At 44.2% G+C, this 26,230-nt stretch overlaps 11 protein-coding genes across 11 annotated transcripts; 3 read left to right on the plus strand and 8 right to left on the minus strand.

Annotated features, from left to right (window-relative positions):
* Positions 1-28: 28 nt before the first annotated feature.
* SAMD00019534_030870 (hypothetical protein) lies at positions 29-1,513 on the minus strand (the record flags this gene model as incomplete). The annotated part of the gene is made up of 4 exons (XM_012901220.1): positions 29-265; positions 342-572; positions 637-1,203; positions 1,271-1,513. Coding segments are annotated over 4 exons (1,278 nt in total), but the record flags the coding sequence as incomplete, so codon positions are not given.
* Positions 1,514-1,831: 318 nt separating this feature from the next.
* On the minus strand, positions 1,832-5,768 carry SAMD00019534_030880 (hypothetical protein; the record flags this gene model as incomplete). Its single annotated transcript, XM_012901221.1, has 10 exons — positions 1,832-1,971; positions 2,044-2,150; positions 2,226-2,293; positions 2,361-3,030; positions 3,097-3,995; positions 4,059-4,331; positions 4,408-4,662; positions 4,727-4,969; positions 5,037-5,252; positions 5,313-5,768. The coding sequence occupies 10 exons, from the start codon at positions 5,766-5,768 to the stop codon at positions 1,832-1,834; spliced, it is 3,327 nt and encodes a 1,108-aa protein (XP_012756675.1).
* Positions 5,769-5,914: 146 nt separating this feature from the next.
* SAMD00019534_030890 (hypothetical protein) lies at positions 5,915-6,832 on the minus strand (the record flags this gene model as incomplete). Its single annotated transcript, XM_012901222.1, has 1 exon — positions 5,915-6,832. A coding segment is annotated over one exon (918 nt), but the record flags the coding sequence as incomplete, so codon positions are not given.
* A 204-nt stretch (positions 6,833-7,036) lies between these two features.
* Positions 7,037-7,672, minus strand: SAMD00019534_030900 (hypothetical protein; the record flags this gene model as incomplete). The annotated part of the gene is made up of 1 exon (XM_012901223.1): positions 7,037-7,672. The coding sequence occupies one exon, from the start codon at positions 7,670-7,672 to the stop codon at positions 7,037-7,039; it is 636 nt and encodes a 211-aa protein (XP_012756677.1).
* A 314-nt stretch (positions 7,673-7,986) lies between these two features.
* On the minus strand, positions 7,987-9,097 carry SAMD00019534_030910 (hypothetical protein; the record flags this gene model as incomplete). The annotated part of the gene is made up of 2 exons (XM_012901224.1): positions 7,987-8,881; positions 8,961-9,097. 2 exons carry the CDS (start codon positions 9,095-9,097, stop codon positions 7,987-7,989), a joined length of 1,032 nt encoding a protein of 343 aa, XP_012756678.1.
* A 517-nt stretch (positions 9,098-9,614) lies between these two features.
* On the minus strand, positions 9,615-11,227 carry SAMD00019534_030920 (hypothetical protein; the record flags this gene model as incomplete). The annotated part of the gene is made up of 2 exons (XM_012901225.1): positions 9,615-11,031; positions 11,109-11,227. Coding segments are annotated over 2 exons (1,536 nt in total), but the record flags the coding sequence as incomplete, so codon positions are not given.
* Positions 11,228-14,137: 2,910 nt separating this feature from the next.
* On the plus strand, positions 14,138-15,848 carry SAMD00019534_030930 (hypothetical protein; the record flags this gene model as incomplete). Its single annotated transcript, XM_012901226.1, has 3 exons — positions 14,138-14,201; positions 14,305-14,829; positions 14,875-15,848. Coding segments are annotated over 3 exons (1,563 nt in total), but the record flags the coding sequence as incomplete, so codon positions are not given.
* An 876-nt stretch (positions 15,849-16,724) lies between these two features.
* Positions 16,725-18,500, plus strand: SAMD00019534_030940 (hypothetical protein; the record flags this gene model as incomplete). Its single annotated transcript, XM_012901227.1, has 4 exons — positions 16,725-16,900; positions 16,991-17,162; positions 17,228-17,500; positions 17,850-18,500. Coding segments are annotated over 4 exons (1,272 nt in total), but the record flags the coding sequence as incomplete, so codon positions are not given.
* Positions 18,501-18,955: 455 nt separating this feature from the next.
* Positions 18,956-21,539, plus strand: SAMD00019534_030950 (hypothetical protein; the record flags this gene model as incomplete). The annotated part of the gene is made up of 2 exons (XM_012901228.1): positions 18,956-19,567; positions 19,662-21,539. 2 exons carry the CDS (start codon positions 18,956-18,958, stop codon positions 21,537-21,539), a joined length of 2,490 nt encoding a protein of 829 aa, XP_012756682.1.
* Positions 21,540-21,952: 413 nt separating this feature from the next.
* Positions 21,953-22,354, minus strand: SAMD00019534_030960 (hypothetical protein; the record flags this gene model as incomplete). Its single annotated transcript, XM_012901229.1, has 1 exon — positions 21,953-22,354. A coding segment is annotated over one exon (402 nt), but the record flags the coding sequence as incomplete, so codon positions are not given.
* Positions 22,355-23,316: 962 nt separating this feature from the next.
* Positions 23,317-25,865, minus strand: SAMD00019534_030970 (hypothetical protein; the record flags this gene model as incomplete). Its single annotated transcript, XM_012901230.1, has 3 exons — positions 23,317-24,680; positions 24,747-24,924; positions 24,993-25,865. 3 exons carry the CDS (start codon positions 25,863-25,865, stop codon positions 23,317-23,319), a joined length of 2,415 nt encoding a protein of 804 aa, XP_012756684.1.
* Between the last annotated feature and the right edge of the window lie 365 nt (positions 25,866-26,230).

A 26,230-nucleotide genomic window follows, 5' to 3' on the forward strand; every position in this document is an offset into this window, starting at 1 on the left:
AGCTGTGTTATGCACTTGAGCTTTATGCTTGTACATCACCGGCGTCAGTGACGACGACCTTCTTGCGATGCTTGTCACAGAACACTTGGATTCTCTTGTATGCCTCGTCCAACTTCTCCAATGGAGCACAGAACACAATACGGAAGTAGTTCTTCATTCCAAACACTGTGCCTGGAAGGACGAATACACTCTCCTCCTGGAGCAGCTTGCCCATGAACTCAACGTCGTCGCTGATATCCTCAAACTTGCTGGTGTCCAATCCAATCTATAATAAGTTGTCGTAGTTGAGCAAGAGTGTGTTAGAGTTGGTAACCTAATGTGATCGATCCAGAGTAACTTACCATTTGATACATCGTTCCACCTGATGTGATTGGTGCAAGACCCTCAACCTTGGACAAAGTGTCAAAGGTGAATGTGGAGTGGCTCTCAAGTGTCTTGTTGACATCAACAAAGAACTTGTTAATCTGGGCGTTGTTCTTGTCAAGGATAGTTGGAAGGATTGACTGAACCAATGAGTTTGGTCCAAGAATGAGCTGTGACAATGAGTGAATAGCCTTTCTAATCTGTTGTTTGTTAATGGATGAAGGTTAGTCAGCTGATCAGTTCAAGTCAAGTCAGGTCAATGACGACACCTACATGTTCGAATTGTCCGTGATGGTGGACGGCAACCCAACCAAGTCTCCAACCTGGAACAAGGAATCTCTTGGCAATACCACCAATGGAGAGGATTGGAACAGTCTTGGTCAAGGCAGCCATTGGAGTGAAGACACTGTCGCCAAAGGTCATGCCAGCATAGATCTCGTCAGAGATGATGGGGATACAATATTCGTCGGCAACCTTCAATATCTCTTTGAGGTGCTCAACAGAGTAGTTGCTACCACATGGGTTAGATGGGTTGTTGACCATGATGCACTTGGTTCTGGCGTCGATCAGGGACTTGAGATGCTCAATGTCGATCTCCCAAGACTTCTCTGGCAGGAGGTTATAGTGCTTGACGTTGAATCCCTTGCTGTTGGAGATGCACTCATACAGTGAGAAGCCAGGCTTTGGGATCAATATGTTGTCGCCAGGATTCAGCAGAGCAGTCAAAGACAGCTCGATGGCACCCGATGCGCCACAAGCAGTAATAACATCAGCTGGAGTCAATGGTGATGTCTCAGTCTCTACAAACTTTGCAATGGCAGCTCTGGCTGCTTCATATCCCTGTTGTTTGATAACATGTTAGATACATCTTATGCTCGATCAATCAATCAAACTAATGTAAACATACGATTGAAGGTGGATAACCGTTGAACTTGTTGGAGTTGATGTTTGCAATGAGAGTGTCGTTTACGAGTTGATCAGAGTTGAGGTTGCCAAAGACACATGGGTCACCGATTGACAGGGGAATGACAACCTTTTCAGGGTTTGGCTTATATCGACCAGTGTCAACAATAGCTCTAATAGGGTTGGTTGTGTTATTGGCGGCGTCTGAGACGACAACATTCCATGTCTTTGCGTCCATTATTATATTATATTATAAGTATGTGTATTTAGATATATATAAGTATTTGGTATAAGTATATAAGTGATCAAGTGATTGAATGAATGAATGATTGAATGAATTGGAATTGTGTGTTAGGGGTGGTTAGATTTAGTTGTGTTGTGAGTGAGTGGGACCTGAAGGGATTGAATGAAAGATAGAAAGAGATAAAGTTGTTCTACTTTTTGGGAACAACACAAGTCCGACGAGGAGTGTAAAACACACACACAAAACATTTGATTTGAAATTTACCACACTCTTTTCATCGTTTATTTTGCGGATTTTGCAGAATCAGGAGATTCTCGAACATCAGTATTGTCGACATAGTTCAATGACACGTGAGAGTATGCGAGATAATTGATGTTTGTGTCTTTCATCTGTCATTGACTTCTGTTTAAGTTTGTTGAAATCGCTAATGAATGACTGGACCACATCACTTGTTTCCTCATCTATTTAGATTGGAGTGTTGGATTGGTTAATTGATTGATTGATCGAGTGGTATGATTGATTGGAATACATACCTCTTGGAAGACAATGGAGTAGTTGGAAATAATCCGATTCAATAATCATCATATCAAACTGTTTGTCAGAGGTTGATGCGTCCAAGTTCCTGCATAGATCCATAACACTAATGATTGAATGAATGTGATGGTTAGATGTCAGTAAACTGGATACTTGATATTTCCTAGTTGGTACAACATACCCTCCATGATCGAATGCTGCAAATAGGATGGATTTAAACAAATGAATCCTTTCCTCTGTTGTCGTCAACTACACGTGATTGAATGATAAGTGTGAGTGATTGATTGGAAGTGGACGGAATGATTCCATTACTTACCAACTTTGACTCTTCCAGTGCATTGAAACAGATAGAGTATCTGTCCAATGGTTGATAGTCTGTATGAGTGAGTATCTCACCAATGAGATTTGAGATACCAAGTGGCTGCTTCTCATTGGGTAAGAACTCTCTTTGTATCTTGATCAACTCTAGTGCTTGATTGGAACAGCTGATCAGTTGATCACGATTGGGCAGTGGCTTCTTGTTCTCTGCCATCATAGAGATCTTGGCCAGATTGAGCATGGTGTTCTTGTTGGACACGCTCTGTGCCTCGCGTTGCGACTCCTCCAGGAGGACCTTGGCCGCGCTGTTCCATTGTCTCAGACGGAGAGAGTTGATCCAGGCGATCTGTGGATGATGCTCCAGGAATCTGGACAGCGAGTCGCTAAACTCCTCGGGCAGCTGAAGCAACTCCTGTCTCATTCCATAGTCTAGCATGAAGGCGTAGACTTTGTCGATGATGCCCTCCTTACGGAAACGCCTCAGTGAAGTGTGCAGCATTGACAACTGTTGCTCCCTGTTCTCCTTATCGCTCAAGTAAACCTGGATTATCGAGCTGTAGTTTCCATACTTCTGAGCCAACTGCAATGCCATCTGATATCTATGACTTTGAATGAATGGTGCAATGAGTAGCGTCGAGTACTCTCCAAAGCTTTGTTCCTCATTGTCCCTGTATGTTTGTTTGATCGATGAGTTAGTGGATTGAGTGATTGAGTGATTGAATGATTGAACATACTTGAGTGATTGGAGGTAGATGTTTGTGAGCTCGAGCAACTGTTCGTAGAGAAGGTTCTCAGAGTTGGTGAGGCTGACCTCGGCCTTGGCGAGCAGGAAGTGAGCGGGTCCGGTCTTGAGATCTGTCTCAATGAATGAGTTGATTGACTCGATCAGTTGTTTGAGAAGGCGGTGAATGGAGTCGTTGGTGTTGTTGATTGATGCGAACAACATGTCTGTAGAGTAGTTCTTGATGATCTTGATAATGACGCTGTTGGCCTCGAGTATCGTGCGTAGCTTGAGTAGAGAGTCGGTGACAGTGGCATCCAACATGCGAACAGTCTTTACGAAACGCACCAGCAGCTGGTCGAGCATGGCAACGTTCGAGTAGAACAGTTCATATACATTCATGCCATTGGATGCCCAGTTTGGACCGAGACGATCAGACACGGTCTCTTGGATCAGATGGGTCAGAACCGAGTTAGTTGGGGCTTCGGACTCTTGCTGCGTGTTCTGGAAGTCGCGCAGGTCTGATGCAGCCTTGAGTCGTCGCACATTGTGATCCATTAGGTCGCGTGTCTCCTTGCTCAGGTCGTCGAGCAGGTCATTCTCCTGCAGCATGTCGTCGAGCAGTGCATGTCTCTTGAGCTTGTCCTCTATCTGTTGCTTGAGCTGGACAGACATTGATGTTCCGAGCTGATGCAGAGTCTCTGATCCAGTGGCCCAGTACTTGGCATTTGGTTTACAATCTGCAATATATGATGATGTCCTGCATAGTGCAGCGTCCAAATGCTTTGGATCCATCTTCCTAACCAACTCCAATGATTGACGGAATGAATGTTGCTTCTTTGTCGAGTAGCTATTCAATGTTCTCAGCAGTATGTTCCTCATTGCTCCAATCTGATCCTCTTCCTCTGGTATCTACATTGATTGATTGAATGAGTGAGCGTGCGGGTTGAATGATTGAATGACTGATTGACTTACATCGAATAGGATACTGGACTGTCCTTGGTTATCACCTGATTGCTGTTTGGTTTGGAATGGCGCAATGTTGAGGATTTGAACGCCAGTCTGTCTGTCGATGAAGTAGTAGCTGCTGTTCCAAACACCACTGCACAACATCAAGTCAGTCAATTTGATCTCTCCATTGTTATCCTGCTTGTTGTCCAAGAAGAAGTATATCCTGTCCATCCAACTCAAGTAATACTTGTTCGATGAGGTGACTGCCAGCATTGGTCTAGCTCTAAAGTCCTGGTTCTGTATGATTGTGTGTAAGTATAAGTATACTGCCTATGGTCCATCCACTCGATCAATCATGATGACGACGACATACTCCTTCGAAGCATTGACAACTGAATCGCTCAATGGCCTTGGGGTTGAGTGCTTGGTTGTTTGCTACCTGTAGCGACATGAGATAGTAGAGCTTGGATTCTGGTGTTGACTGGCATAGGAGTATGAATGCGGTGTCTGTTTCATTGGCATCGTCTCCCTGGCTATCCACAAAGAGTTGGCATGTCTTGTATGCACCAGCACTGCTCTGTCCAAGTGCTTGTTGTATGTCTCTTTGCAAAGGTTGATCCATGATAAGCTGCACCATTGTAAGAGGTTGAGTTAGTGATTGATTGGGCTTGCAAGGAGGACCATTAACATACTCTTTCGCCATTCTCATTGATCTCATACTTGAGCAATGAGTTCTCTGTTAGGACATAGACGTTGCGTTGAGCGCTGGTCAGCTGTGCGGTGGAGAAGACTGCGACGACTGGTGATTGCTTGGCCAAGTAGAGATAGCTGAGCAGTCCTTGTGACTTGCTAATGAGCTTGACCACCAGTGCGCCACGCTTCAGGCTCAACAAATAGACTGATCCAAGTGAGTTACCAATGACAACTCCAAACGGCTATGGTTGAGTGGTAGGGATATGTGTCAGTCGTGAAGAATGAATGAATGATGAATGAAACACATACATTGCACTCTGCAAGGAATACATTGGCCTTGCGGAAGTCCAGAGCGATGTCTTGGCTGTGAGATGGTTTGTTTGTTTGAGGCCAGTAGCGCACGCCACCATCAGTCGTGGCAATGAACGCCGAGTAAGTGCCATAGTTCTTGCTGTTGCGCGTGACCACCACCTGATGTTCGTTCAGTTGATTGGGAATGTCAACTCTGTCGTATTGTTGAGGTGTCTAGAAGGGAGTAGAAGGTGTGTCAGTATCCATGGAGTGAGTGAGTGATTGGATTCTTACCTCAAGACTCCAAATGTACATCTCTGTTGGTAGGATCACATAGACTACACCATCCAATGTGATGTTGCCCGAGATCTTGAAGTCAGAGTCGTTAAAGTATGATGGATCCAATTGATCGATGGCATTCTTCACAGGGTAGGGTATATCGAATGATGATTGTATCTTATATCTTGATGTTGTTGTTGCAGACGATGATGCTGATCCTGATGATGAAGTATGTAATGGTGATTGCTGTTGTTGTTGAACCTGTGTACTATGTAAATTATATACAGCATCATCTGATCTCATTGATGACACTTGAGGACTGTTGTTGCCACTGCCACTGCCACTACTAATACTACCATCATTGCTACTATTATTATCAAAGACTACATCTTGTTGAGTATCGAATTGTATATCATCACCAACAAACACATTAGCTGATGCTCTAATCTTTCTCTTTGTGAAGCTCTGCATCCTTCTACACTCCTATCCTCTATATATCTCTATCTTTATGATGATGAATTGATCAGAATGAATGATTGTGTTCAACTCGCGAGTTCCCTCCATTTTTTTGAAGTTCAAAGTGTGGCAAGGGTAAGGGTAATGTACAAATGTTATTGTTGTTGGCGTTGTTGTTGTATCTGCCTCATTCTTTGGAAGACATTGACTATTGATTTGGATATTGGTGGAATGTCTGGATAGAGGGAAAGCAACTTGCTGGTGTCTAGCTCGCAGTTGCATCGTCCAGCTTTGAGTACCTTGGCCTGCTCCACTAGACTGAAGTTGTGATAGGTGAAGTTGGGATCGACATGTTCTCGATACAAGTCCAGCAGCTCATTATGTGAGATCACTCCTGGATTGACAAAGTTGTACACGCCGAGCAATGCCCTGCGCGACATGTCCAGTGCCACCGGCAGCAAGTCATGCAGCACACTGACAGAGTTCTTGACGTTGATCACTCGCTGGTATCCGATGAGCTTCTTTACGAGATTCCTGTCCTCGCTGACGTCGTCTGAGATGGGCAGGCGGACTCTAAGCGTAAGTATGTTGTTGTAGCTCTTGGACAACTCCTCGACAATGCCTTTGGTACGTGAGTAGAATGAGCCTGTATAGTTGAAGGCGTCTGTCTCGCTGAAGCCTGGGGAGCAGCTGCCCTCTGGATGTGTTTCGTCGTACTGATACAGACAGCCAGTGGCAAAGGTAGTCAGATGCACGTTGTACTGATGTGACAGGTCCATCAGGTTGAGATGTCCAATGACATTGGCTCTGATCGTCTCTGGCTTGTGTTCTTCACACCAATCAATGTTGGGTCTACCTGTTAGTCCTGCGCAATTGAATATCCTATTAGGTTTGACTGTCTGTATCTCACTCTCCACGTCCTGTCTATTCTCTAGTCTTGACTTAGCCGCGATCACCTTTATCGACTGTGCCTCCATCAGCTTTGTCAGCTTGCCGCCCATCCAACCAGTTGATCCAAAGATCAGCACCACCAAGTTGTTGTTGTTACCATCCATCCTATGTATGTATCTGTATTGATGTTATCTGTAGGTCACTCAATGAAGTGAGGTAATTCACCTTTCATGTTCCATGTTTGTGGGTTGAGGTGTCTACCCCATTGTCCACACCCCGCCACGCCATTCCACACGTAGCCACGCCACGCCACTCAAGCGCCACTCAAAGGAAAAGCAAAGTATCATAGGATAGGGGATATTACAAAGGGGAATGTTATTAAATTAATTAGATTATGAATACTTCATGATCTCTACATTGGCAGCGGGGAAACGACCGTAGACACCTTTGGTCTCGCCCTCCCACCAGTCCTTGTTGGTCTTGTCAAAGACGTAGACCAGATCGTCGAGAATCAGTGTCAATGTCTTGTTGTCTGTTGGGATGTAGTCCCTGATCACGCGACATGTGCACAACATCTTTGGTGCGGACATGTCCTCGTCGTCTGACCATCCATCATCGTCCTCGTCTTTGGGTGCTGCTGGCTTGGGCGCGGGCTTTGGTGCCGCGGGTCTGGGTGCGGCGGCAGGTGGTGGTGCAGCTGCAGCGGGTGGTGTTGAGACTGGCGCTCTTGAGGCGACAGGTGGTGGTGCTGGCTTTGAAGCGCCGCCCACTGGTGCAACGCCAACGGGTCTGGGTGGTGGGGTGGCGCCGCCACCTGGTGCAGGCACCGCTGGTCTTGGTGGCACTGCTCCTGGAGCTGGTGCTGGTGCGCCTGTTGGCTTCAATCCAACTGGGGCAGGTCTTGGTGGGACGCTGCCAGCTGGTGCTGGTGCTCCAACACCAGCAGGCTTCAAAGGTGCTGGCTTTGGTGCTGCAACTCCAGGTGCTCCTGGTGCTGGCTTGAGGTTCGCTGCTGGCTTAAAGCTCATTTATCTGTATATATGTATGTGTATATGTATGTTGTACTTGATTGGATTTTGAAGATGTAATGTCCAAAAAAGTGATCAATCTCAGGGGGGTGCTCTGATGGACCCATCACAAAAATATTAATCATTTTTGACCCATGGGTGTGAGGACCCATTCATTGAATCAAAAGGCCCAAATCAAGCGACCTACCAATCAATGATGACCACAACATCATCAACAAGTTAGTTGTAATAATAATAACAAACAAATACATGAACAAAGCATTATATTACTTCGAAAGACAAAGAGTTATATGATGACCCTGATGGACACCTTTTTACTCCAAGTTGAGAGCGCGGACAGTTGGAAGAGTACATCCGTTTTGTTGGATGATCTCGCTGGCAGCATAGTGAGCGGCGGCGACACACTCGGCAATTGGCTTGCCAAGGGAGAGGGCGGCCAGGAAACCACCGCAGAAGGAGTCTCCGGCGGCGTTCAGGTCGACGATCTTGTCGGCACCAAGTGGAATTGGCTTGTACTCGGTCAGCTGGCCATTCTGGTAGACCAGGGTGCTCTGTGGACCCTGAGTGAAGATGATAGTTCTCGAGCGGTTGTTGTTGACCTTCTCCCATTGGGAGAGCTTCTCGGCGATCACTGGCAAACTCTCGCCCCAGCCCATCTTCTTGCCGATGCATGCGGCCTCTGACTCGTTGGCAAAGAGGTAGTCGACGTAGGGGATCAAAGCCTTGACGCGCTCAAAGAAGAAGTCGACCTCGATGAGGAATGGTGCGGCCAGACCGTACAGGAAGGTCTTGTTGTTGTCGGCGGCGTGCTTGGCCAGCATCATGGCAGACTCTGGCGACACGGTCATGAAGTAGCCGACCAGGTAGAAGTATTGTGTGCTGTTGATGTATCCAGTCATCTCGCTGCTCTCCAGGTGAGCGATCTTGAACTTGTTGGCAGCGCCCAGGTTGGTGGTGAGACAACGCTCGGCGTTGTTGATCAGCACGGCGCAGGCTCCGGTGGGCTCCTCAGCATCGACCAAGTACTTGACGACGACGCCGTTGGCCTCGGTAGCCTCACGCAAAATACGACCATTCTCGTCGTTACCAACGCAACCAGAGTACATAACAGTCTGCTTCTTGTTCAACATCCATTGAGCGACACGAGCAGTGTTCTGAGCGGCACCACCTGGGATGTAATCGACCTTGTAGCTCTTGACCTCTGTATACCTATTGTTGTTTTTTTTTGTTTGTTGTTAAGATCATGTTCGTAAACTAGTGAGCTGTGTCTGTGTGATTGTGATCGTACAATGGGAGGTGCTTGTCCTCAGCGAGGATAGCATTACCAAGCTGGAGACCGTATTTCTCGATGAAGGCCATATCAGTGTGAGCAGAGATATCGAGCAATGGGTTACCAATGCAGAAGATGTTTGGTGTGACAGACATGTTATGTATGTTGTGTGTGTGCGTAAGTGTATCTGTTTAATGTATAACTACGAAAGAGAATGAATAAAGACGAGACACCTCCCCTTTGTGAATATCTTGCTGTCTCATAAGATAAATTAACAAAAATTATTTAAAAATGAGGTCGCGACCGAGAGTTGTTCATCATGCGTGATGTACAATGTTGGGGTGTTTGAGTTTCCCTCAGTCAGTCAACGAGTCCAGTCATCAGATAAAGGGAAATGGTTAACATGTCCACAATGTATTATCCATTGACAACAACAGGACAGGTCATCAAGAAGAGAGGAGAAGAGTCTTAAGACAACCATGAAGAATGTTTGAAGACATATCTGGTGTATCTTACATGTATATTTGTTGTTATTGTGATTGATTGAATGATTGACTGGAATGAATTGAAATGAATGATTGGAATGAATGGATAATGTTGACAACATTGGTTATAATCGCATGAATATGCAACTTGGATGATTGAAGTGAATGAACCAACTTAATCAATCTATGAGAATAGGTTACCAGACGACTCATAGACAGCCTTGATCTTCATGATGGCATTGTAGAGTGCAGCGGTACGATAGTCAGTGTTCTTCTCGTTGGCAGTTCTTCTGGTCTCGGCACATGCATTGGTCATGGTGTCATCGAGACCCGAGCGAACAATGTCGATCTCATCAGCGCCGTGGATGACAAGGTTGCGCTCAGCCTCACCAAGCTTCTTGTTCACGGTGGACTCGACAAACTCTAGCAGCAACTTCTTGCTCGACTCTTCCCACTTCTTGTTGAGACGGCCGAAACGCACGTGCGACAAGTTCTTTAGCCACTCAAAGTAGGACACGGTGACACCACCGGCGTTCAACAGCAGGTCGGGGATGATGATGTGTCCGCGCTGGTTCAGGAACTCGTCGGCACGAGGTGTCATTGGTCCGTTGGCAGCCTCGCCAATCACCTTGGCCTGGATGTTGTTGCAGTTGCCAATGTGGATCTGCTTCTCGAGCGCCGCTGGGATGAGGATGTCGCAGGGTATCTCGAGCGCCTTGACCGAGTTGGGGATGTTGATGGCGCCTGGGAAGTCGATAAAGGTGCCATGCTGCAGCTTGTACTTGTTGAGCGCGTCGACGTTGAGTCCGTCGGGGTTGTGAATGGCGCCATTGTGCTCGGCTACGGCGATGATCTTGGCGCCGGCCTGCTCAAAGAACTTGGCCGCCCAGTATCCGACGTTACCAAAGCCCTGGATGATGATCTTCTTGCCCTTGATGCCTGGTGTCAGGCCGGTCTTTTGGAGCACCTCTTCGTAGGAGAGGAACTCGCGAACGCCGTAAAACACTCCAAGACCTGTGGCCTCGGTACGGCCACGGATGCCACCTGAGCTGATGGGCTTGCCCGTGACACAGGCCATCGAGTCGACGTCGTTGGTGTTGAACGCCTGGTACGTGTCACGAATCCAGGCCATCTCCTGCTCGCCTGTGCCCATGTCGGGGGCGGGCACATCGACACCTGGTCCAATGAAGTTCTTCTGGCACAGCAACAGGGTGTAGGCACGAGTGATCTTCTCGCGCTGGGCCACGGTGTACTTCTTGGGGTCGATACGGATGCCACCCTTGGCACCGCCAAAGGGCACGTCGACCACGGCACACTTGTAGGTCATCAGCGAGGCCAACGCCATCACCTCTTGCAAATCGACCTCGTTAGAGAAACGGATGCCACCCTTGCATGGCAGACGATGGTGGCTGTGCTGCGCGCGGTAACCAGCAATGATGTCCACATCACCATGCTCATTCTTGATTGGGAACTCGACACGGAGCACCACATCGCACTCCTTCATATTGTTAATGACACCTGGCTTCAAGTTGGTCAAACCTGCAGCCTTATCAAAGAATGTCTTGAAACATTCCAAGAATCTTGGTTCATTATCTATATCATTTCTAATTGATCAATCAATCAATGAATGGAGTTAGTGATTGAGTGAGTTGGATATGATTGATGGATGTATGGTACATACTGTGAGACTGATTCTGATGGTGTGGCGCTGGAGAAACTGCGACAGAAGTTGTTGGAGAGGGAAAGATTCCTTCCACTTCCAATGTGATTGATTGATCTAATGAATAGACGATTCATCATATATATATTTTATACACTTATATATAACTATATATATATATTAAATATTTAATTTAGAGAATGTGGGTTTAGATGAACACTTGTTGATGTGCATCATTGGGAGGACTCTCCAATCAATCAATCAAAGTGTGAACAACCCCTCTTTGGATTCCAAATTGAATTGATTGTTTTTTTTTATTTTGAATTGAATGAATCCACCCACAATCATTGACGAACTTCTAGTTGGAGTAGTTGTTGGATTATCAAGCAACTCTACCAACAATCCACACGAGGATGGAATAAGATTGTCAAGGTTTATAGTATCTTTACATACAATACCAACCTTAGTACGAGAGAGAACAAGTGTGTCTCATTCCAGGTCACCAAGGTCTTGTTAGTTAGTAACTACAATTGATGAATGAATGAATGAATGATAGATTTGGATGAATGATTGTGAGTGGTCAAATACCTTTTTAGTTCGGAGAATAGAATTGTTGACCTCGTTTGTCCTTTTTACTTAAAAATAGACTTTGACAGATTGAACACAAGATCTTAAAGTTGTGTACAACTTTGGAAGGTAGTATCTACCTCTTGTACAACTATCTAATAAGGTAACTTTGAACATGTACAAACATACACACAAATATACATAGATATACACACATACACATTCACGGTTGGTATAGAGGACCAAGAAAGACTTTCAGGAGGAGAAAGCCAGGAGTCCAACACTCGGGACGACGACCCATGATTTCTCTGATTGTCCAGGGCTGATCAAGTATTTGCAACGCGCCAAAGCCAAAGTCATCATATATCTTTGTCGGTTTGTTGGTTGGCATTATATTGGCAGCATTCATTAATTCATTTCATTATTATCATGATTCTCTGTTTCGTGTTGGTGTTCATTAGTTATTGATGATTGTGTGGGGTGTAGTTGTACTTTAGTTGTTGCCCATTGTTCATTTTGGGTTGGGATTGTTGAATGATTAGATGACGAGTCCTGACTCGTCTGCTTAGTTTACACTCCACCATTTTACCACACACATTGCTCTATGATTGTTGACCATCTATCAATCACATCACTCGCACACACCACATACCTCACAAACCTAATAAAGATAGATGCATTCTCATCGCGATACTGAAACCAGTTCGATGCAAGACCACACGGCAACGAATCCATCAACTTGTTCATTGGTTGCTTAGCACTAAAAATAACCCGAATGATCATGTGACCAAAACCGAGAGTCCTCCACGCAACTTTGAACACTCACCACCTGGGGCTTCCGAGCCAAATTTAGTAACAAAAGTCATCAATTTGACCATTCGAGTAGCAGTCTCTACACGCGTAAATAACAATACATCTATTCCATCCGATTTATAATAGCGCGCTCTATAATTGGTTGACGGTCTCTCACCCACACACAGGTTGGATGGATGGACTTGATTGAGGTGAAGTGGTAGAGACAGAATACGCGAACCGTAATCATGTGATGTGAGACAAGTTAGTGACGTGAGTTACATAAACAGGGTACTAACACACAGAGAGAAAGAGAGAGAGACATACTTCAAGTAATCAATCAACGCGGACTCAGATGCCCCCGCTTTACAAAGCAACATAGTTGCTGACACCCCCATTAATAAGTTGTGGAACAAGACAATTCCAATTCACGACGGCCGCCCGTGGCTACTACACTATCTTCTTATATCTCGGTTTTTGATCAACAACAACTAGAACATGGCAGTATGTACATTCATTGGTATTATAATACACTTCTGGTGTTACATTCCATCCTTCATCATTCTCAATGATGACTCTGTCTCCTGGTGAATATTGAATGTAAGTTATGCATGCCCAACATCAAGTGAGCTGCAACTGCAAGGATCCAGATGTGATTCTTGTCGTCTGCAACCCTCATCCATTATTCATTCCTCATTTCCAATATTGTCCTTCATTGATCCATACACAAATAACATACATACAAACATACATATATATATTAATCATTGAATAAATATAACTCACTCTTCCAATCAATAACATAACTTAAACTTAATCACTCGTTCACTCTCCAACTACCTCCTTCCTCTCAACTAAAACTTTTAAAATTGACTTATGGTAAGTATGAATGACAAGACACATTCATTGAACACCACCATCAATCTACCATTTCATTCATTCAATCATTCAATCAATCAATCACAAACACACACACTGTTGACGATATAGTAGATAGTATTACAGGCCCCAATGCTAAAAGGGATGGTCTTCGCGTCTTTATGGCCAGACTCTTTGAGGTTGTCAATCAATCAACACTGTTGCACACACCCCCTCGTTCATATATCACCCATGTCCAATCAAACGAACACACACAAGCAATCAATCAATCATTCATGCGATCAATCAATCACACGCAAACCACACCACACACACTTTCACACTCATCAAGTCACATGATCGATCGATCAAATAAAAAAAAAAAGGTATCACCATCGGAAACATCACACATGTAATTGCATTGTTTGATCCGTTCAGTGATCGATCAACAACCTCATTTAAATGTGTCTGTGATGTCTCGTGATCAGAGCCCTATGTTGTACCTCCCCGCAATCCATAAACACCTCTCTACTCCTACAAGGAGACCATCCATCAATCCATCACATCACCAAAGTGTTCAAATGAGTACCTAACCTATAACAAGGGCGATGGCGGTGGCCGTGCTGGCGGTGGCGGCGACGGGTAGGGGCTCTCTCTCAACCGTATCCGTCTATCTATATTAGGACTCAATTGAACAATTATCAATGTTCCTATATTTCTACTACTACTAAATCCTATTTTATCATTCATTATACTAATTCTACAAGTTGTAATCAAACATATAATAGATTAACATACTATACATATTTGATTGATTGGTAATGGATAATAATGAAGAAGCTGTGGACGAATGTAATGTATTCGTCAAGTTCCTCCCATGTACATACAATGAATATGGTATGTCAATCAATCAATCATTCAATCAATCATACTAATTCACAAGATTACTAATAATTGATTGATTGGAACCATTCCACCATCATCACCCACCATGACCTAGACCTATATACATTATTTAGATCATGTGGCACTATACTCAAAGTTAAAGTAATGATCAATACAAAGACTGATAAGAGTCTTGGATATGGGTTTGTAAGGTTTGCCAGTCCTGATCAGGCAAAGGACGCTGTTTCCAAAATGAACCGTGTTCAAGTGGGCCACAAGACCTTGTTATGCAAGTTGTCCAAACCATTACAACTACCATCTCCAAATATATTTTATGGACTTGGTGGAGCGAATGGAGCAAATGGCGCAACTGGTAATGGTCCAAACTCTTCCGAAATCAAGGATGACGCCCCACCAACTTGTGATCTGTACCTGAGGATACTGTCGCCAACTATTACCGATGCCAAGTTGAAGGCATTCTTTGATCCATACGGTCATGTCATGGATTGTTATGTACACACGACCAACTTTGGCAAGTCCAAACGTACTGGCTACGTCCGTTTTGCCACCACCGATGAAGCCACTGCCGCACTATGTGGTACACGAGGTACCCTACTACTTGGAGAGACTCCTTTACTTGGTAAGTCATACATTATTCAATCAATCACTTTGATGACTTGGACTGACACTCATTTATTCAATCAATCAGTCAACTACCAAAGCCGGGCACAATTACACAAAGATAATAATAATTCCAGTTCCACTACGACAACTTCCACTTCCACATCAACTTCCAACACAACTACATCAACCAATGTATCACCTGTGGTAAGCTCCCAGGTGCCATTCCATCAGAAGCAACAACAACATAAACAACAAATACAACAACTACAATTACAACAACAACAACAACAACAACAGCAACAACATTCAAACAACGCCATAAACGCCAACACCAATAACAACAATAATAACTATTATATAACTCAACAACAACTTTCACCGAAGCAGAAGCAACAACAACAACAACAACAACAACACTTAGATAGCATATACCAATGTCCATCTACTTCTCCACCTTTGCACTCAGTCTACCATCGCCCACCAAAGACTCCATCTCCACCACCCGTCCCCAATCACTACCAATCCTACCAACATACACCAACATCACAACATGTTATATATGTATATCCCCAAGCTCCTCCACATCATCCTCATCCCCATCCACATCCTCATCCTCTTCAACATCAACGTCAACAACTTCAACAACGCCCACATTCACTACCACCTCCTCCACCACCTCCTTTCTATATACCAATCGACTACGAACCTAGTAAGCCGACATTGTCATCGTCCACTTCATCGCTGTCGGAATGTGATGGAGTGAGTGGCGGCAACAATCACAACCTCATTGTGAGGACACAATACGACATTGACTTCTCCGAGTTGTACAAAGCATTCTCCAAGTATGGCCGACTACAAGGACTAAAGATTAACGACAGGAGTGCCAATGGTACAGTATGTTCAACCGTCAGCTTTGTCAGTAGTGATGATTGTCATCATGCCAAGTTCTACCTTGATGGTGCTGAGCTTGGTTCACAAACAATCAAAGTTGACTATGAACATCGACATGTCCTTTCAACATCATCCGTTGGTTTCGAACAACAATATATACCATCAACAGATGAACAACTATATACCTAACATTCCATCATTCATTCAGTCACCTATATACAATCAATCAAACATCATCATCATCCACTAATATATAATCACAATCCAATCATATATCATAGAATCATATAATAACAACAACAACATATAACTACAACATATAACTTCAATCAAATAAAAAACAACATATTTGAATCAACAACTACTATCATTGACATTTAATGACATCATGTGAGCAAGCAAGTGATGCGTGTACATCACCTGGGTAATACATGTGGAAGCAAATATCAATATTTACAACAACAATTCAATTTCACCTTTGCAGGATGAACAGATTGACGCGTTTTGAGCACGATGGTATCGAAGCAGGGCCGAAAAGCCAACTTTATACCCATCGTAATGCCCAAGACCAAATAAGGCTTGTCATGGTGGTGTCTAAAGAATCGACCCATTAATGGGCTATGCTCAATACCAGCCTCATGTGACCTATGGGGCAGGTGCTCGTGAGACTATTAGGGTAGGTTAGTTAGTGATTGATCTATCCTAACCAATCATATCTTTCTTGTTGAACAACACTTGAAGAGCAGTAATAACAACAACATTGTTGTCTCCTCACTCACTCATTCAACTTACAACTTGTATTCATACATACACACACTACAACATCTACAACAACACTACTACTACCACATCACCCACATCTTACACCTCTCACCACAGACACACACGCATATTCATTCAAGTCAAAGCTTGTCAATCTCTTGAATACCAATCAACATCACGTGACTGATTCATACTACCTTTCTACCTTTGGTTTAGTCTACTCTACTCTATTATCTATTACACATAAATAATAATATTATGATGGCATCACCTCTAGAATCACCATTCCCACCTTCACCTCCAAATGGAAAGAATACATTGACCGTGACTGATAATCGCACGGGAAAGACTTATGAGATCCCAATCAACCAAGAGACGGTCAAGGCATTGGACTTTAGACCAATCAAAGAGAATCCATCTGACTTTGGTACAATGTATGTATTGCTTTGGCCAACATCCCAAAAAATGAATGAATGAATGAAAGGAATCATTCCAACTGACCAATCATTCAATCAATCACAAAGGATATATGACCCAGGTTATTATAATGTAGCCGTTTGCAAGTCACATATCACCTATATTGATGGAGACAAGGGTATATTAGAGTACAGAGGATACTCAATCGATGACCTGGCCAACAACTCAACCTTCTTGGAGGTTGCCTACCTCTTGATCTACGGATCATTGCCAAACACTGTAAGTTTGAGTGATGTTTTATGTTGCCAATACATTGAACTAACGAACATCACGATGAACAATAGACTCAATTAGACTTGTGGAGCACAAAGATCATGAATCATACATTCATTCATGAGAACTTGATCCAACTGATGAAGTCCTTCCGTTATGATGCACATCCAATGGGTATGCTTATCAGTTCAATGAGTGCCATGTCTACATTCTATCCAGAGGCCAACCCTGCATTGCGTGGAGCCGACATCTACAAGAACAAGCCACTGATGAACAAACAAATCTTCAGAATCCTTGGTAAACTACCAACCATTGCCGCATGTGCCTATCGTCATCGTATTGGAAGGTATGTTTGATTGACCATAATGAATGACCACTATGATTGAATGATTGACTAACTTGTTCACAACAACAACTAGACCCTACAACAACCCAATCAACACTCTCTCATATACTGAGAACTTCTTGTATATGTTGGATCGTTTGTCCGAGACCAACTACAAGCCACATCCAGTGTTGACTAGAGCTTTGGACAAATTGTTCATCATTCATGCCGATCATGAGTTGAACTGTTCAACAGCAACAATGCGCCAGATCTCCTCCACATTGGTCGACCCCTACTCAGCCGTGGCTGGAAGTGCCAGCGCGCTCTACGGCCCACTGCACGGTGGTGCCAACGAGGCAGTTTTGCATATGCTCGAGGAAATTGGATCGACCGACAAGATTCCAGCATTCCTCGAGGCCGTCAAGCAGAAGAAGCAACGTCTGATGGGCTTTGGACATCGTGTGTACAAGTCCTACGATCCACGTGCCAAGATCATGAAGCAGGTGACCGAAGAGGTTTTCTCGCTGCTTGGCAAGAGTCCACTGATGGACATTGCCACCGAGCTCGAGAGGATTGCCCTCACGGACAAGTACTTCATTGACCGACAGCTCTATCCTAATGTTGATTTCTACAGTGGAATCATTTACAAGACAATGGGTTTCCCAACTGATATGTTCCCAGTCTTGTTCTCAATTCCAAGAGCAGCAGGATGGCTTGCACATTGGGTCGAGTCACTGTCTGATCCAGACTTGAGAATATTCAGACCTCGCCAGATATACCTTGGTCGTCGTGGACAGAAGTATATCCCATTGAAGGAGCGTGAGGGACCTCAACATGAGGAGTTGACCAGCTATGCCTCTGGAATGTCATCCAGAAGGAGAGTGTCCGATCTGTACGATGAGACCAATGCCATTCCCAAGACTGTCAATGGTTCCAAGCAGAAGGAGTCAAAGTCCATCGAAGAGTCCTTTGGTAGCACTACACCAGAGGCAACTGCAACAACATCGTCCACCAACAACTAATCACATGGTCGTAGTCAATCTTTTATGCATTCCCATCCAGACCAGGAGTTTGGTTTGGAATATGTATTAACATTATATATATATACTTTCAATCATTCAATCATTCAATCAAACAACCAGTCCAAAAAACAGATAAACATAAAGTGATCGAACCAATCATTTCTAAAAATAGTCTGGATATGAGTGTGTGGGGTTTTGATCAGTTTTGCAATTCGGTGAAGTTTTGTTTGTGAAGTTGGATCAGATCAGGAATTGTGGTATCATTCAAGAATAGATCAGTTTCTGGCCTTTTAAGCAACCATCCATCAGAATAATCAATCATGTAAATAATAATAATAATTACAACTTGTAAATATATACAATCACAACTCCAATCAATCAAACAAACAAAATATAATAATTGTAATAATAGTCAATCAATCAAACATATAATAATAATCAAACAAACAACAATGGACTTTGCATCAAACTATGTACAGGTGGATATTTCTCCACTCGATTCGGAATCCAGACTGGAGTACTTTGACAAGAGTGAGTTGGATCATCAAACCTACACCACGTCCACATCACTTTATGGAAAGATGAATGCTGGAATGGACTCGGGCACATGTCTGCTCGACATCCTTGATACTGCCGGCCAGGAGGAGTACTCCTGCATGCGCGACCAGTACATCAGGACGGGCCAGTGCTACATGATCGTCTACGACATCACGCGTCGCTCCTCATTCGAAGAGGTTAGCGCCATCAAGGAGCAGCTGGACCGCGTCAAGGACTGCACCGACCTGCCCGTGATCATCGTTGGAAACAAGAATGACAGGGAGGATGAGCGACAGGTGTCGCGTCACGAGGGTGAGGTTCTGGCACGCTCACTCAACTGTATCTTCAAGGAGACCTCTGCCAAGAAGAGAACCAACATCGAAGATTCATTCTTTGACTTGATTCGCATCACACCTCGCCAGCAAATGGACTACAAAGTGGTCGTCGTCGGAGCCGGTGGTGTTGGCAAGAGTTCAATCATCATCCAATTCATCCAAGGTCATTTCATTGATGAGTATGATCCAACTGTATGTATATCAAACATGGATTGGAATAATTCCAGTCCTCAATCAAACATCCAACACACACACTGACAGTCAATCAATCAACCATTCGATGTAGATTGAGGACTCATACAGGAAACAATGTTACATTACTGGATTGAAGCCAATTGGATCATCATCACGTTCATCAACATCATCAGGTTCATCAGGATTCTTGAGCAAGTTGTTTGGTCGTGGTAGCACTGACACAAAGGTCAAGACACCTGCAGCTGATCCAAAGGCCAAGAAGAACCATGAGGGACAGATCTCAACTCGGGCACAGGACGTCAATGTGGTGTGCACCTCAATGTCTTCACTCTCATCTGCCGTCACCCAAATGACAGGTGATCCCATCAAGTGCTTTGGATGCAACATCATCCTCAACCGCTACTCTGACCTCCAGTCCAACTCGAACGGCACCTACAACTGGAAGTGTGAGTTCTGTAAGCAGGTCAACCAGAACCTCCACATTGACAAGGCTGAGATACCAGGCAAGGACTCTGTCGAGTACATTCTCTCGGCGCCAAATGCTGGCGAGGGCCTAAACAAGGACGACTCTATCATTGTCTACTGTGTCGATGTGTCTGGCTCGATGGGCATCACTACCGAGGTGCCTCAACTTCAGTCCGAGTGGAAGAACCTCCGCAACAAGGGTGCCGGTGCCACCTCGGGACCAAGCTACATCTCCCGTTTGGAGTGTGTGCAATCTTCCATCCCGACGATGCTCGACCGTCTTTCTCTCCAATGTCCAGGTCGCCGTGTCGTGTTGATCACATTCTCCGAACATGTTGTCATTCATGGCATGTCATCTGGTGATGCTGTCACTGTTGCCGGTGACAAACTCAATGATTATGATCAGTTGCTTGGTATTGGTCAAGAGTCTAGGAAATACTCCGAGTTGCCAACAATCTCCAATGCTATCAGTTTGTTGAAGGACCGTATCAAATCATTGGAGCCCGAACAATCAACTGCTCTTGGACCTGCTCTGTTGCTGGCCGTCTCAATTGCCTCACAGCGTCCACTAGGCGAGGTGGTCATCTGCACTGATGGCATGCCCAACGTTGGTCTGGGTGCGATTGAGGACCTCCCATTGGCCCCAGCCCGCGCATTCTATGACCGTGTCTCCAACTTTGCCAAGTCCAAAAAGACATCAATCAGCATCCTTGGCATCAGTGGATGTGACATTGATCTTGGAGTGATTGGCCGTGTTGCCGAGGAGACCAAGGGAACCGTGACCACAATCCACCCCTTGGAGATGGCTCGTGAGATCCGTAAGCTGACCCAGAATCCAGCCATTGCCACTGATGTCGAGTACAGCCTCTGTTTGCACCCCAATCTTGAGTTCACCTCCTACGACTCCAAGGCCAACCTTAGCCGTCTGGTACAAGAGTACTCCAACGTCACAGCGCAGACTGACCTCTCGTTCATGTTTGGACTACGCCCCAGGATCACCAAGGATGCCTTGCTTCGCGAGTATCCATTCCAATGCCAGATCAAGTACACCAGATTGGATGGCATGCGGTGCATGCGTGTGGTGTCCTGTTCCAAGCTGGCCACTCAGAAGAAGGAAGAGGCCGAGAAGGACGTCAACCTGAGCTTGCTCGGACTGGCCTTTACTCAGCACTCTGGAAAGATGGCCGACAAGGGAGACTTTGCCTCGGCAAGATTATTCCTAAAGTCGGCCTCCAGATTGATGGAGAGGGTGCGCCAAAGCGACGAGCAGTATGAGGAGTTTTACAACTTCTCGGTGCTCAAGGCTGAGATTGATGAGGCACTCGTCCAGTGTCTAAAGAACCGCGACAAAAAGATTGACAAGGTGTCTGATGATGTGACCAAGGTGTTCCTCAAGATGAAGTCAGTGCACAAGTCCGAGGTGATCAGTGGTGCCAAGAAGGACATTTCCAGAAGGAGAGGCGATGAAAGAATGAACAAACAATATTATGGAATTAAGTTTTAAATAAATGTTTTAATATATTGTTGATTGTTTAAAATCAGATCAATATCTCTTCTATGTTAGTTGATATGGGATTAAGGAAGAATATGTTTTTATTTAAAAAAAAAAATGCAGTTTTTTATATTTAACGTTTGAATTTGGTTGTTGGGTCATCAAATTGCTCGATTAGCTCAGTCGGTAGAGCACGGTGCTAATAACGCCGCGGTCGCAGGTTCGATCCCTGCATCGAGCAAATTCTTAATGCCAATTTATTAAGGCAAAATTTTTGGAGGACTCTGGGAAGAACACCCCATACTCCAAAAACCAAGGACACCGCCTACGGCTCCAGCTTCATCAACACGATGGCACTGGACCGCGCCAGCTTCCATTGGGATGAAGGTGGCCTCAACCTCTGGGACATTGGGCTCAGATCAATTGCCTACAAGGTTTGGGCAATGCTCCGTAAGTTCAGGTGAATAGTTATTAACCTTGATCTGTAACTGTGGGATGTGTCCAGCTTGAAGTGATTGATTGAAATATGTAAACGACAGATGTGTCACAGACTGTGGAGTGTGTCCAACTTCAAGTGATCGATCGAAAGCAGAAAATGATAGACGTGTCACAGACTGTGGAATGTGTCCAACTTGAAGTGGTTGATCGTAAGCTTTAAATGATAGACGTGTCACAGATTGTGGAATGTGTCCAACTTGAAGTGGTTTACTGAATGCTGAAAATGATAGCTGTGTCACAGATTGTGGAATGTGTCCAACTTGAAGTGGTTGATTGAAATATGAGAGTGATAGATATGTCACAGACTGTGGAATGTGTCCAACTTGAAGAGGACTATTAAATCTGTCAAGAGATAAATGTGTCACTGAATGTGGGACATATCCAACGTGAAGGGGCTTGTTTAGTCGTGCATTGCGCATCTTTGTTATTTGTCCGCATTCTACAAAGTGATTCTCCAATGCAGGTGCGATGCTCCTTTGTTGATAGAAGATATTTCTGTTCACCAAGAGTAGACAATATACGTCAATACAGGCAAGATATGACATAATTATTCTTGTTATATAGAGCGGTAGCGATAAAAGCATGGTTTTGTTCCTTGTTCCTTGTTCCTTGTTTTGTTATTCTTTTTGTTCGTTGGCTGGGTGGTAGTGGAAGTGAAGAGATCATTTTTTCAAATCTTCTGTTTCTGTTCTCTTCTTGAACAAAATTGAAAAAATTACAAATAAATCTTTTTCTTCTATTTTCACCTATTAGATAATCACAATCACTATCTCTATCTATTTATTTTTATAACATAATGAGGATGAAGTTTCAAGTTTCGAATGCTTCTTCTGCTACTATCACTTGTGATCATCTTGGCAGTTACATGCAGCAGAAAACTCAGTTCCCTCAACATTCCTAGACCTGGAAAAACCAAGGTGGCGGTCAATATCTACCGAGGATGGACCTGTGGGGGGAATAAAAGCTATTTTCCGTTGGGTATCACTTGATTGTCATGATGTCTGGCAGACATAAGGTTTGTGCTTCAGGTGAGTTTCGATCTCACGACCTTGGCATAACCCAAGTTTCTACTGTAATATAAGTACCACACTCTACCGGCTGAGTTACAGAAGCATTAAAATAAAAAAAATTATTTGTAATGATTTTCTATCGAAAAATTGGGCGTTGCAAAAATCATTCAAGTTTATTTAGTTAATTAGTATGGAATTATTTAAATTGGTGTGTGTAAATAATATTTATTATGTATAGAATTCTAGCACCAGATATATATCTACATGGAGGATGATCGTTCTTATGTTAGGCCTTGTCCAGGTTCTGGAAGAGTGAATGTTGTGGTTGTTGACGTTGTTGTAGTAGTTGTAGTTGTTGTTGTTGGAGGTGTAGTAGGATCTGACACTATTGGTGACTCCTCATCCTCCTCCTCCTCCTCTTCCATTTGAACTGCTCTTGGAGGTGTTGTCAAAATTGGAGTGTTTGGTCCGGACACTGTTGGTGGAGCAATAGTGAATGGTTGTTGTTGTGGTGAGCTCGTGTCTTCTTGGTCGCTGGCTTGCTCTGTACCCTTCTTTGATGACCTTCGTTTCCTCTTTGGTGTGTCTGGGTTGACTCCAGCCTCTTGCGATCCCGCAATATCCTTCATCCTCTCTAGTGGCACAAAGTCATCCGCAGTGAACGCCGGACGCTCCTTCTTTCTTCCAACAAAGTTGCTGACAATCATCTGCTTTTTCTTGTTGATTAACTCTTGATACTCCTGGAGCAGTGGTGACTTGCTGTTCAGTGTCTTCCATCGTCGCCAACATTGATTGTCAGTTCTACACACCATCTCTTTGGCTACCTGTGCCCATTTGCCCATTCCAAGCCTGTCGACAATTGTTTTCAGCTTTGCGTCCTCCTCATCTGTCCATGGTGCTCTCGTCACTACTGGGTCCATAACATTGCACCATCTCTCTCTACACTGCATGTCCGTCCTACCGGGCACATGATTCTTGATCAATATCCAGTTTCCTCGACCATACAGCTCGACCGCCTTGCGCAGCTGATCGTCCTCCTCATCACTCCATCGACCCCTCTTGATCGTTGGGTCCAATGTCTTTTGCCATCGATGTAGACATTGGTGTCCGGTCCTTCCATCCAGTGCCTCGGCAATCCGTTGCCAACTTCTCTCGCCCATTCCATTGTATTTGAGGAACTGACTCATGAGTATCTCGTCCTCCTCTTTGGTCCACTCGCGTTTCATAAAGTTGGTGTTGAGACTGCGCTGATATCGTTGACAGCATTGAATAGGCGATCGGCCTGTGCCGAGTTCTCTGCAGATTGAGCTCCAATCGTGACCCTGATACTTCTTTGCCAGCTCGAGCAACTTCTTGTCCTCCTCCTTGGTGAATGGCTCCTTGTTGATGGAGGGATGTTCGTGGTTCTTCCAGCGCAGCTCACACTCTAGTGGAGTCTTGAGTGAGAGGTACTCTGAGCTGATGTGTTCCCAGTTGATTCCAACCAGGTTGATCTCCATGTCACGTTCGGTGAGGTTGCTAACCATCTGCATCTCGCGTTGGTACTCCTCCTTTGACAGGTTCTTCTCTGATATCTCAAAGAGTTTCAATTGTAAGTTCTTCTCTCTGATACCTTTGGCTAGTTGCATACAATCTGCCTTTGTCCCTGTGGAAGTTGAAAAGGTTAATAATAAGTTGGATACAAGGAACTGCTCTCCATGGGTGTACATACATCTCTTTCCTTTGAATGATACAGGCATTGTACCAAAATGTTGTTTGACCAGTATAGTGTCTGGATTGTCTGGCGGCAGCTCACCAGTCTCCAAGGCAAAGTATGGATGTCCTGGCTTCTTATCTGAGTGTTTGTTTGATTTGGAGGTAGTATTGGTGAAGCTTGCCTTTGCCTTCCTCTATATGATTGAATGAGTAAAGTTAGTTGTGATCGAGTACTCGGCATGCCAATTGAATGGATACTAACCAGTAGGTCTTGATTCTTCTCGATTGCAGACTCTATCTTTTCAAGGTATCGCTTGATTGACCTTTGATACTCAAGATTGAGACTGAGAGCTGAGCTAATATCGATGCCATTGCTATCAACTCTTGATGATGACGTTGTTGTTGTTGTTGAAGTGGAGGAGGAGGTCGGATGTGCTGGTGGTATGGGTCTATCAATGTTCATTGGTTCATTCATGCCCGATGTCATATGTCCGTTTGCTGCGGGACCATTTCCATTGACAATGTTGTTGCTGGTGTTGTTTGTCGTTATACGTTGACCATGTCCACTATTGGTTCTCAACTTCTTTGTTGGTTGTTGTTCATCCATGTCGTCTGTGGCATCAAACAAGTCAATGCCAACTGATGGCAAGGCATTTGAAGCGGCCGTAGTCTGTTTGTTGTGGTCCTCGTCGTCAATCTCCAACATGTCATCCTTGTCCTTATTGTACACTGGTAAAAAGGGCAACTGATGAACTGATTGATGGTCATCATCTGCTTCCTGTTGCTGTTGATGTTGTCTGTGTAAACTCGTATTTACACCATCATTGTCATCATCATCGTCGACTTCGTAGTCATCATCAGTGTCGTCATCGTCACCGTTGGTGGCTCCAACAATGACATCATCTACGTCATTACTAATGACACTCTCCAAGTTCTTCAAGTCCTCCAAGTCTGCATCATAGTTATTATTATTATTATTTGTAGTTGATACGATTGATACTATCTTCTGCTGATGCTGATGATGAGTTAATGTAGATGTGGTTGTTGTTGTTGAAGTTGGTTCTGAAGTTGTATTGATGATATTGATCTCATTGTTATTGCTTCCACTATCAACATAGACTGTACTATCATCCATTTATAAGTCACAAACAAACACAAGTTATAAGTTGAGTGTAGTTGCAGAATGACTTCATTAATCCCATAATACATCCTTTTCAACAATGACCCACACATTCCCATAATTACATTTTTCGAAAATAAATAAATAATATCTCTTTATTTATTCAAGGTAGTGGATGACACTTGGTACAACCTTGAATACATTTGGTAAAGTTTTGAAGGCATGTTTGGAATAATGGGTAGCAGACCTTGAAATTATCTATCTCTGTGATCTTTGAGCTGTTACACTTTGATCTGAGGTTGAATGGAAGATCCACATTAACTGCACATTTGGTAAAGTTGAATGCACATTTGCCATTACATAATAGACTGGACTTATCA

Source organism: Acytostelium subglobosum (genome assembly GCF_000787575.1).
Source record: "Acytostelium subglobosum LB1 DNA, scaffold: scaffold5, whole genome shotgun sequence".
Lineage (NCBI taxonomy): Eukaryota > Evosea > Eumycetozoa > Acytosteliales > Acytosteliaceae > Acytostelium > Acytostelium subglobosum.